The sequence below is a fragment of the Schistocerca gregaria genome, chromosome 8, assembly GCF_023897955.1.
Source record: "Schistocerca gregaria isolate iqSchGreg1 chromosome 8, iqSchGreg1.2, whole genome shotgun sequence".
Classification (NCBI taxonomy): Eukaryota; Metazoa; Arthropoda; class Insecta; order Orthoptera; family Acrididae; genus Schistocerca; species Schistocerca gregaria.
Genome location: NC_064927.1, coordinates 399522532 through 399535235, shown reverse-complemented (window position 1 = coordinate 399535235; position 12704 = coordinate 399522532). Strand labels below are relative to the sequence as shown.

General features: G+C 39.7%; 1 protein-coding gene across 1 annotated transcript in view; it reads right to left on the bottom strand.

The window, feature by feature from the left end:
• Window positions 1-3430: 3430 nt before the first annotated feature.
• LOC126284472 (nidogen-like) overlaps window positions 3431-12704 on the bottom strand; it is a 158013-nt gene continuing 148739 nt past the window's right edge. Inside the window, exon 8 of the mRNA XM_049983425.1 lies at window positions 3431-3714. Coding sequence (XP_049839382.1) covers window positions 3557-3714 — 158 coding nt within the window. The 3' untranslated portion in view covers window positions 3431-3556. The remainder of the gene's footprint in view (window positions 3715-12704) is intronic.

The window sequence follows — 12704 nt, the reverse complement described above, 5'->3', positions numbered from 1 at the left end:
CATTTTTACAAAGGCACAGACGGTGTTTAGAAAGGATAGACTGCATGCAACTGGTGGTGGTGTGTTTGTCGCTATTAGTAGTAGTTTATCCTGTAGTGAAGTAGAAGTGGATAGTTCCTGTGAAATATTATGGGTGGAGGTTACACTCAACAACTGGCTCCTTTTACCGACCTCCCGACTCAGCACCATTAGTGGCAGAACAACTGAGAGAAAATTTGGAATACATTTCACATAAATTTTCTCAGCATATTATAGTCTTAGGTGGAGATTTCAATATACCAGATATAGACTGGGACACTCAGATGTTTAGGACGGGTGGCAATGACAGAGCATCGAGTGACATTATACTGAGTGCACTATCCGAAAGTTACCTCAAGCAATTAAACAGAGAACCGACTCATGGAGATAACATCTTGGACCTACTGATAACAAACAGACTCGAACTTTTCGATTCTGTAAGTACAGAACAGGGAATCCGTGATCATAAGGCCATTGCAGCATTCATGAATATGGAAGTTAATAGGAATATAAAAAAAGGGAGGAAGTTTATCTGTTTAGCAAGAGTAATAGAAGGCAGATTTCAGACTACCTAACAGATCAAAACGAAAATTTCTGTTCCGACACTGACAATGTTGAGTGTTTATGGAAAATGTTTAAGGCAATTGTAAAACGCGTTTTAGACAGGTATAGGCCGAGTAAAACTGTGAGGGATGGGAAAAACCCACTGTGGTTCAACAACAAAGTTAGAAAACTACTGCGAAAGCAAAGAGAGCTTCACTCCAAGTTTAAACGCAGCCAAAACCTCTCAGACAAACAACCTAAACGATGTCAAAGTTAGCAAAAGGAGGGCTATGCGTGAAGCGTTCAGTGAATTCGAAAGGAAAATTCTATGTACCGACTTGACAGAAAATCCTAGGAAGTTCTGGTCTTACGTTAAATCAGTAAGTGGCTCGAAACAGCATATCCAGACACTCCGGGATGATGATGGCATTGAAACAGAGGATGACACGCGTAAAGCTGAAATACTAAACACCTTTTTCCAAAGCTGTTTCACAGAGGAAGACAACACTGCAGTTCCTTCTCTAAATCCTCGCACAAACGAAAAAATGGCTGACATCGAAATAAGTGTCCAAGGAATAGAAAAGCAACTGGAATCACTCAACAGAGGAAAGTCCACTGGACCTGACGGGATACCAATTCGATTCTACACAGAGTACGCGAAAGAAATTGCCCCCCTTCTAACAGCGTGTACCGCAAGTCTCTAGAGGAACGGAAGGTTCCGAATGATTGGAAAAGAGCACACGTAGTCCCAGTCTTCAAGAAGGGGCGTCAAGCAGATGCACAAAACTATAGACCTATATCTCTGACGTCGATCTTTTGTAGAATCTTAGAACATGTTTTTTGCTTGAGTATCATGTCGTTTTTGGAAACCCAGAATCTACTCTGTAGGAATCAACATGGATTCCGGAAACAGCGATCGTGTGAGACCCAACTCGCTTTATTTGTTCATGAGACCCAGAAAATATTAGATACAGGCTCCCTGGTAGATGCTATTTTTCTTGATTTCCGGAAGGCGTTCGATACAGTTCTGCACTGTCGCCTGATAAACAAAGTAAGAGCCTACAGAATATCAGACCAGCTGTGTGGCTGGATTGTTTAGCAAACAGAACACAGCATGTTTTTATCAATGGAGAGATGTCTACAGATGTTAAAGTAACCTCTGGTGTGCCACAGGGGAGTGTTATGGGACCATTGCTTTTCACAATATATATAAATGACCTAGTAGATAATGTCGGAAGTTCCACGCAGCTTTTCGCGGATGAAGCTGAAGTATACAGAGAAGTTGCAGCATTAGAAAATTGTAGCGAAATGCGGGAAGATCTGCAGCGGATAGGCACTTGGTGCAGGGAGTGGCAACTGACCCTTAACATAGACAAATGTAATGTATTGCAAATACATAGAAAGAAGGATTCTTTATTGTATGATTATATGATAGCAGAACAAGCACTGGTAGCAGTTACTTCTGTAAAATGTCTGGGAGTATGCGTGCGGAACGATTTGAAGTGGAATGATCATATAAAACTAATTGTTGGTAAGGTGGGTACCAGGTTGAGATTCAGTGGGAGAGTCCTTAGAAAATGTAGTCCATCAGCAAAGGAGGTGGCTTACAAAACACTCGTTCGATCTATACTTGAGTATTGCTCATCAGTGTGGGATCCATACCAGATCGGGTTGACGGAGGAGATAGAGAAGATACAAAGAAGAGCGGCGCGTTTCGTCACAGGGTTATTTGGTGACCGTGATAGAGTTACGGAGATGTTTAGTAAACTCAAGTGGCAGACTCTGCAAGAGAGGCACTCTGCATCGCGGTTTAGCATGCTCGCCAGGTTTCGAGAGGGTGCGTTTCTGGATGAGGTATCTAATATATTGCTTCCCCCTATTTATACCTCCTGAGGAGATCACGAATGTAAAATTAGAGAGATTCGAGCGCGCACGGAGGCTTTCAGACAGTCGTTCTTCCCGCGAACCATACGCGACTGGAACAGAAAAGGGAGGTAATGACAGTGGCACGTAAAGTGCCCTCCGCCACACACCATTGGGTGGCTTTCGGATTATAAATGTAGATGTAGATGTAGATGCTTCAGGAACTCAAATGGGAACCCCTGGAGGGAAGGCCATGTCCTTTTTGGGAAACGTTATTGAGAAAATTTAGAGAACCAGCATTTGAAGTTGTCTGCCAAGCGAATCTACTAGACAGTAGTTTTTCCCTCACTTTTTCCGAGTGGAACTGGAGGAGAAATGACAAGTAGTGGTGCACAGTACCCTCCACTACGCACTGTACAGTTGCTTCCGGAGTTTCTATGTAGATGTACTGTGGTCCTATTTTTCAGTGACTGAGATGTTGCTGGGGTCCTGTTCCTTTGAATACAGAACACAAACATCACTTATTGTGGATGTTATAGTCCTTGGCTGAACCCACCTGATGGTAGACATGCAGTTAAAAACTGTTGCCATTCTTTATGAACAGTCTCTGAGTTTACTCTGTTTCCAATATAGCAATGAAACAATATCACAGTTTGTCAGATAAATGATGCCTCATCATCATTTGACTAAGATAGCTATTACAGCTGTGTTGTGTTGTGCCCATAGCAGCAAATGTAATTCTGATCTGGGACAAGAAGTTCTCAATTTTTATGCAGGTCATTGAAGTAGACTGTAGTGCTAATGGTTTGCATTTGGTAATATTGTGCAGCACTGTTGTGATGGCTACATATTCAATCCCTTTTTAGTTTCCAAAGATATTGATGGTGTCCCCTAATTTGTGGAAACTCATATTATTAAAATTAACAGACAGTTTTCGTTTTAACAAGTATATTTCAAATAGCATAATAATTGCAGTCAAGGAAAAAAAATTAAGAATTTAATTTTTTTAATGTTTACTTTCATCCCAAACAAATTATTAGTAGTAAAAACTTCACCCACAGTATCTGCCATGTATCTAGATATGTTTCATGAACTACATAGCTAAATTTCCAAGTTGCTGACAGCTTTCAGCTTACCTCAGAACTTTAAGTGGTTTTTCTTTGTATCTTAGTCCCAAACAAATAGCAGCATGGTTTAGCACGACACATTCATTTTGTAGGCATCTGAACACGCAAGGATCTTGACATTCTCCACTATAGCAGGCATGTTTATCATCACAGTTGCTATTGCCTGTAAAAGTAAAAAGACTTTTTTTAACTTGTACATAGAACTCTAAGTCTAGAGAAATGGTTATTGTAGCACTTTTCCATTATTGCCAAGTCATGTTTTCTGAGTATAGAATTCATTACCTCATCTTGATTGTTTCTTTATATTTTAGGTATGTGAAGAAAAATGTGCCAAAAATAATCACAAGACACAACTATTGGCAAAAATATACCTTCAGTGGACACAATTTTTGATACTGCTGATAGAAACACTGGCCTAACATTCGGAGCTATTACTTCCTTACATGGTGAGAAGAAAGGTGGAAGAAATAAAAAAGAGGGGCAAGTCACTGCAGTACAAGAGAGATCCACCTATTATGAGAATGAGGAAGACAAGAGGTGAGGCCCTCTCATTTTGTGTCTGACTGACCTGCCATTCTTTTTTAATTGTTCTCAACCTACACCTATCTTCTCAGTAAGTAAGGAAGTAATAAACACAAATGTTACACCAGTGTGTGTCTTATCAGCAGTACTACAAATTTTGCCGCCTGAAGGTAAGTATTTGCTAGAAATTCTGTCTCAGGAAAATGTTAGTCTTCTCAAAGGAATTTTGCTTTGGAACGATGTACATTAGTTAGGCAAAAAATTGTTGAATTGATTTCCTTGGAAAGAATTTAGCAGTGATTTGAAATTCATAAAGTTTAGTTATTTTAACTACCTGTACTGAGAATGATCTTCAGATATGACAACATGTTTCTAAATCACAATAATCACAATAAAGAACACCAATAAAAGCCACTGATACACCACTTACTGGTGGAACAAGTGACATGCCCTTCCTTTTCTATCTTCATGAACGTATATATCTCTCTCCTCCCCCCAGAAACTAATAGCTCTGAAAACTATGATAAAGAGAGCTGATTAGTTATAAATAATGAAATTATTAATATGAAAGAAAGCCATTCTTGTTTCCACAGTCACAATTACGTCCTCTTTGTATGTTAGATGCTCTAAAGTGAAATATTTATCTTTTTATCTAAAGTAAAATTCAGCTGAGGTAACTGTTTAATTCCATAGTGGCTCGTGCAAAATTTTACAAATGTGCTATAGTATTACAAAAATAAACAGGTTCTCTTTCACTCCATCATCATGATAAGTGTAGATTAATATTGGTGCAATATTAGCTTTACCAAATGCAAAAATATCAAGTATGTTCTTTATATGTTCATGATTTTCACTGTGTGTGTATGTGTGTGTGTGTGTGTGTGTGTGTGTGTGTGTGTGTGTGTGAGAGAGAGAGAGAGAGAGAGAGAGAGAGAGAGAGAGATTAGGTTGATTTTTCTTTCTTCTTCTTCTTCTTTTTGATGTCCTAATTCTTTCACTCCCCTTGTACGCCACACATCAGTTCCTAAATAATAAAGATGCAAAGCAAAAAAAATGCATTGCAAACCCTTTTCATTCTCTTTTGTAGTAAATTTACTCTTATACTTGCATTTGTTTATACCACCTACCTATAGTTTTTTGACTTACAACAATAGTAATCATAACTAAATTGAATACATTAATTATACATATATAAATTGAACTACACAAATTTTAAAATTAATGCTTTTACACTGTGGTGGAAAAAAAGGGTAGCAGCAAGTTTCAAAACCAAACCAGCGAAATGCCAGTTGGGGCACTTGACACTGTGTGACAGCACTGATGCGCAATCTGCCGCTCAAAAATCCTTCGTATTTAACTCGTATATCTTTAGGGAGGATTTTACCTTTTCCTACGGCTGACTCAGGTGAAATATTGTGGGAACTTGAAAGTGGGCATATACCTGCTTCTACTCCCATAGTTTTGAGACAAATTGGTGAGCTCCACCCTGTGCCATCACCTTTTTAGATTTAAATGTAGAGTAGGTCTACCTAACTCTTTAACTCTCACTGTCTCCTCCACAGATGTACTGAAATAGGGCCTCTTAGTAGATCGTCTACCAAATTTGCCATGTTGCTTTCACATTACTTTAGACACACTTACAAAGAAAAATACTTGCTTGGTGCTGTGAACAACGTAGCACTCATAGTGTCAGAAGGAGTGACATCACATCAGAGCATGCACAGATGAAAGTAAACAGCTGCATTTCTCCTCTGTGTTGATCATAGTGTGGCTATCATTTCAGCACTCAACACTGCATTTTAGCTATCATGGAGAGCATGTTACGAAACATGTTTTTGTTTGCTTTATTTGCATACCAGCACATATTCAAAGAGAAATGCTATAATTTTAATGCAATTTCCAGCCCACATTCATAGATAAATGGCATAATTTTAGAGAGATATTTATAGTGTGCTGCAGCTCATCAGCTCATGATCACTGGCCATCACAGGTTAAATTACAAAGACACAGATTGGCCTGCTAATACGTACTTTAACAGGCCAAAGAACTAAATACTGCCAACAGAAACCAATGTAAGTAGAAAATGCTATTCCTACATTTCGAATGTGTAATTTCCTTCCGCAAAGGAGAAACAAGGAGTCGTTGCGTTAAGTTGGAAATGAGTGCCAAGTCACTGTGACCCCAACTTTAGAGGGATGCTCTTAACATGACAACCACAAACAGGATGAGAAAAGCAATAATTCAGATCATATTATTGTTTGTACTTATAAACCCAACACAATGTGACCACACAATTGGATACCAGTGGAGTTATTTTTGTTTATCAGTCAGTGTTTTAAGTCATTTCCTGACAGTCTTACTATGCAGTAAGAATAGCAGTCTTTATGGATGATTATCAACAGGGGCAAAAATAACATTACAGATAAACTTGTTACCATTGATTCTAAATACTGTAACACTTTACATGGCATTCCCCTTCCATGGACAGGATCTTATCTTTATAATGGAAAGCAGAGAATCCCATTCCTACTTCATAGGAGTGAAACAAAATGGGGAAAGAACAAATATGGTACACTGGAAGGTTACATACTAAATCCACTGTAATTCCAGGCTGATATAAATGATGAGTATCTAAATAGAGTGATTGGGAAGAAAGAGAATCTAAGTGTTTGAGATGTGGTACTATTCAAGGATGCTGAAAACTAAGTGAATGTATAACATAAGAAATTATGAAATATCCAAGATGGAATATGACAGTATTATGAAAAGAATAGTTGCTACTCACCCTTCATCATATAGCAGAGAAGCTGAGTCTCGGATGTTGTTTGTGTTGTTGTTGTGGTCTTCAGTCCTGAGACTGGTTTGATGCAGCTCTCCATGCTACTCTATCCTGTGCAAGCTTCTTTGTCTCCCAGTACCTTCTGCAACCTACATCCTTCTGAATCTGCTTAGTATATTCATCTCTTGGTCTCCCTCTATGATTTTTACCCTCCACGCTGCCCTCCAATGCTAAATTAGTGATCCCTTGATGCCTCAGAAAATGTCCTACCAACTGATCCCTTCTTCTGGACAAGTTGTGCCACAAACTTCTCTTCTCCCCAATCCTATTCAATACTTCCTCATTAGTTATGTGATCTACCCATATAATCTTCAGCATTCTTCTGTAGCACCACATTTCGAAAGCTTCTATTCTCTTCTTGTCTAAACTATTTATCATCCATGTTTCACTTCCATAATGGCTACACTCCATACAAATACTTTCAGAAATGACTTTCTGACACTTAAATCTGTACTCGATGTTAACAAATTTCTCTTCTTCAGAAACGCTTTCCTTGCCATCGCCAGTCTACATTTTATATCCTCTCTACTTCGACCATCATCAGTTATTTTGCTCCCCAAATAGCAAAACTCCTTTACTTCTTTAAGTGTCTCATTTCCTAATCTAATTCCCTAAGCATCACCCGAGGCAACTCGACTACATTCCATTATCCTCGTTTTGCTTTTGTTGATGTTCATCTTATATCCTCCTTTCAAGACACTGTCCATTCCATTCAACTGCTCTTCCAAGTTCTTTTTTTGTCTCTGATAGAATTACAATGTCATCGGTGAACCTCAAAGTTTTTATTTCTTCCCCATGGATTTTAATACCTACTCCAAATTTTTCTTTTGTTTTCTTTACTGCTTGCTCAATATACAGATTGAACAACATCGGGGAGAGGCTACAACCCTGTCTTACTCCCTTCCCAACCACAGCTTCCCTTTCATGTCCCTTGACCCTTATAACTGCCATCTGGTTTCTGTACAAATTGTAAATAGCCTTTCGCTCCCTGTATTTTACCCCTGCCACCTTTAGAAAGTCTACAAATGCTAGAAATGTAGATTTTCGTTTCCTTAATCTTTCTTCTAAGATAAGTCATTAGGTCAGTATTGCCTCACGTGTTCCAACATTTCTACGGAATCCAAACTGATCTTCCCCAAGGTCGGTTTCTACTAGTTTTTCCATTCATCTGTAAAGAATTCGTGTTAGTATTTTGCAGCTGTGGCTTATTAAACTGATTGTTCGGTTATTTTCACATCTGTCAACACCTGCTTTCTTTGGGATTGGAATTATTATATTCTTCTTGAAGTCTGAGGGTATTTCGCCTGTTTCATACATCTTGCTCACCAGATGGTAGCGTTTTGTCAGGACTGGCTCTCCCAAGGCCATCAGTAGTTCCAATGGAATGTTGTCTACTTCGGGGGCCTTATTTCAACTCTAGTCTTTCAGTGCTCTGTCAAACTCTTCACGCAGTATCGTATCTCCCATTTCATCTTCATCTACATCCTCTTCCATTTCCATAATTTTGTCCTTAAGTACATCGCCCTTGTATAGACCCTCTATATACTCCTTCAACCTTTCTGCTTTCTGGGTTTCCATCTGAGCTCTTGATGTTCATACACGTGGTTCTCTTTCTCCAAAGGTCTCTTTAATTTTCCTGTAGGCAGTATCTATCTTACCCCTAGTGAGATAAGCCTCTACATCCTTACATTTGTCCTCTAGCCATCCCTGCTTAGCCATTTTGCACTTTCTGTTGATCTCATTTTTGAGACGTTTGAACTCCTTTTGCATGTTCATTTACTGCATTTTTATATTTTCTCCTTTCATCAATTAAATTCAATATTTCTTCTGTTACCCAAGGATTTCTACTAGCCCTCGTCTTTTTACCTACTAGATCCTCTGCTGCCTTCACTACTTCATCCCTCAAAGCTACCCATTCTTCTTCTACTGTATTTCTTTCCCCCATTCCTGTCAATTGTTTCCTTATGCTCTCCCTGAAACTCTGTACAACCTCTGGTTCTTTCAGTTTATCCAGGTCCCATCTCCTTAAGTTCCCACCTTTTTGCAGTTTCTTCAGTTTTAATCTACAGGTCATAACCAATAGTTTGTTGTCAGAGTCCACATCTGCTCCTGGAAATGTCTTACAATTTAAAACCTGGTTCCTAAATCTCTGTCTTACCATTATATAATCTATCTGATTCCTTTTAGTAACTCCAGGGTTCTTCCATGTATACAACCTTCTGTCATGATTCTTAAACCAAGTGTTAGCTATGATTATGTTGTTGCTCTGTGCAAAATTCTACCAGATGGCTTCCTCTTTCATTTCTTAGCCCCAATCCATATTCACCTACTATGTTTCCTTCTCTCCTTCTTCCTACAATTGAATTCCAGTCAGCCATGACTATTAAATTATCGTCTCCCTTCACAATCTGAACAATTTCTTTCATACATTTCTTCAATTTCTTCGTCATCTGCAGAGCTAGTTGGCATATAAACTTGTACTACTGTAGTAGGTGTGGGCTTTGTATCTATCTTGGCCAAGATAATGTGTTCACTATGCTGTTTGTAGTAGCTGACAAGCATTCCTATTTTCCTATTCATTATTAAACCTATTCCTGCATTACCCCTATTTGATTTTGTGTTTATAACCCTGTAGTCACCTGACCAGAAGCCTTGTTCCTCCTGCCACCGAACTTCACTAATTCCCACTATATCTAACTTTAACCTATCCATTTCCCTTTTTAAATTTTCTAACCAACCTGCCCAATTAAGGGATCTGACATTCCACACTCTGATCCGTAGAATGCCAGTTTTCTTTCTCCTGATAGCGACATCCTCTTGAGCAGTCCCCGCTCGGAGATCTGAATGGGGGACTATTTTACCTCTGGAATATTTTACCCAAGAGGACACCTTCATCATTTAATCATACAGTAAAGCTGCATGCCCTCGGGAAAAATTACGGCTGTAGTTTCCCCTTGCTTTCAGCCGTTCGCAGTACCAGCACAGCAAGGCCGTTTTGGTTATTGTTACAAGGCCAGACCAGTCAATCATCCAGACTGTTGCCCTTGCAACTCCTGAAAAGGCTGCTGCTCCTCTGCAGGAACCACTCGTTTGTCTGGCCTCTCAACAGATACCCCTCCGTTGTGGTTGCACCTACGGTACGGCTATCTGTATTGCTGAGGCACGCAAGCCTCCCCACCAATGGCAAGGTCCATGGTTCATGGTTCTCGGACAGGCACAACAAAAAAACTGTCAGAATGTAAGGTTTCAGTCAACAAGACCTTCATCAGAAATAGATAACATATATGTGTGTGTGTGCACACCTACCCTTCTCTCTCTCTCTCTCTCTCTCTCTCTCTCTCTCTCTAACACACACACACACACACACACACACACACACACACACACACACACAAACGACTACAGTCTCTAGCTACTGAGGCCAGCCAGAGACTATGGTCCTGTGTGCGTGAGTGAGTTGCATTTAAGCGTGTGTGTGTGTGTGTGTGTGTGTGTTTGTGTGTGTGTGTGTGTGTGTGTGTGTGTGTGTGTGTGTGTGTCACCTATTTCGGATCAAGGCCTTGTTGGCCAAAGCTTACTATCTGACAGTGTTTATGTTGTGTTTATCTGTGACTCAGCATCTCCGCTATATTCTGAGTAGCAACCATCCTTTTCATAATGTTGCTCTAAGAAATGATGAGGTTCTTCACAGAATCAGTTGGAAAAAAAATTGTAGGAAAGAACTAGAAGAGGGGAGTAGTATAACAGATTGATATGAACTAAGTGTAGAATGTGAGTCATCATTTTACTAAACAAACTGACAGATCGTGTACTAGGTGTGTAAGTGGTACATTTATATCAATAGTATTGACAGTGTCACTAGGGATCTCAACAATGAGTATTATATTTTTGCTGCACAACACTTAGTTTTTTTTTTAATTTTTAGTTTTTTTATGGGATTTATAGTATTGTTTCTGCTTTTATGTTAACCATTTTGTTGCCTCTTGGCACAGTTTTGTATGTACAGTACATCATTGACACAGTAATATACCATCCACAATGGATATACTGGAAGTAATATGTTTTCTACTAGCTTCGTCTTTTGTTACTTTTTGGGATCCTTATCCTATTGTTTCATAGATTACTTCCAACAGGCTATCCCATTCCTCCTCCCTTTTCCTTGATACCCCTTAACCTTACAGGTTATTTGAATGATGTGATGCACCCCTAAGGCAGCTCTTGTATACACTTCCTTACTAAGCTCAGATGCAACAATCATGATATATGCTGGAGAGCCACATTCAGAGTCCAGCAGGGATACGACTTCCTAAAATCCTGCCCCGAAATGAGATCCATCCTTCATGAAATCCTCCCCACTCCACCAAGAGTGTCTTTCCGCCGTCCACCTAACCTTCGTAACCTCTTGGTTCATCCCTATGAAATCCCAAAACCACCTTCCCTACCCTCTGACTCCTACCCTTGTAACAGCCCCCGGTGTAAAACCTGTCCTATGCACCCTCCCACCACCACCTACTCCAGTCCTGTAACCTGGAAGGTGTACACGATCAAAGGAAGAGCCACGTGTGAAAGCACCTACGTGATTTACCAACTGACCTGCCTACACTGTGGCTCTTTCTATGTGGGAATGACCAGCAACAAACTGTCCATTCTCATGAATGGACACAGGCAGACAGTGTTTGTTGGTAATGAGGATCACCCTGTGGCTAAACATGCCTTGGTGCACGGCCAGCACATCTTGGCACAGTGTTACACCATCCGGGTTATCTGGTTACTTCCCACCAACACCAACCTATCCGAACTCTGGAGATGGGAACTTGCCCTTCAATATATCCTCTCTTCTCGTTATCCACCAGGCCTCAATCTCCGCTAATTTCAAGTTGCCGCCACTCACACCTCACCTGTCATTCAACATCATCTTTACCTCTGCACTTCCGCCTCGACTGACATCTCTGCCCAAACTCTTTGCCTTTAAATATGTCTGCTTGTGTCTGTATATGTATGGATGGATGTGTGTGTGTATATGTATGGATGGATGTGTGTGTGTGTGTGTGTGTGTGTGTGTGTGTGTGTGTGTGTGCGCGCGAGTATATACCTATCCTTTTTTTCCCCCTAAGGTAAGTCTTTCTGCTCCCAGGATTGGAATGACTCCTTACCCTCTCCCTTAAAACCCACATCCTTTCATCTTTCCTTTTCCTTCCCTCTTTCCTGACGAAGCAGCCGCCGGTTGCGAAAGCTCGAAATTCCGTGTGTGTGTTTGTGTGTTTTATTTATTGTGCCTATCTACCGGTGCTTTCCCACTTGGTAAGTCTTGGAATCTTTGTTTTTAATATATTTTTCCCATGTGGAAGTTTCTTTCTATTTTATTTACATCATCATTAAATTATTTAACAGTTACATTGCAGACCCATACACATTACCTGATACACTTACGCAAAATATCGCCCCATAACATGCCTACCAACAATATACAAAATATTAACTTCAGTCATTACACAGAAATTAATGACACATACAACACAGAACAAAATTATGAATGAAGAACAAAAAGGCTGTTGCAAAGGAGCACGACAATGTAAAGAGCAACTGATAATAGATGCAGAGGTGACATATCCTGCTAAAACTAAACAAAGGTCGCTACACTTTGCATACATTGATTACCGAAAAGCTTTTGATAGTGTACCCCACTCATGGTTACTACAAATATTGGAAATATACAAAGTAGATCCTAAATTGATACAGTTCCTAAACATAGTAATGAAAAATTGGAAAACCACACTTAATATCCAAACAAA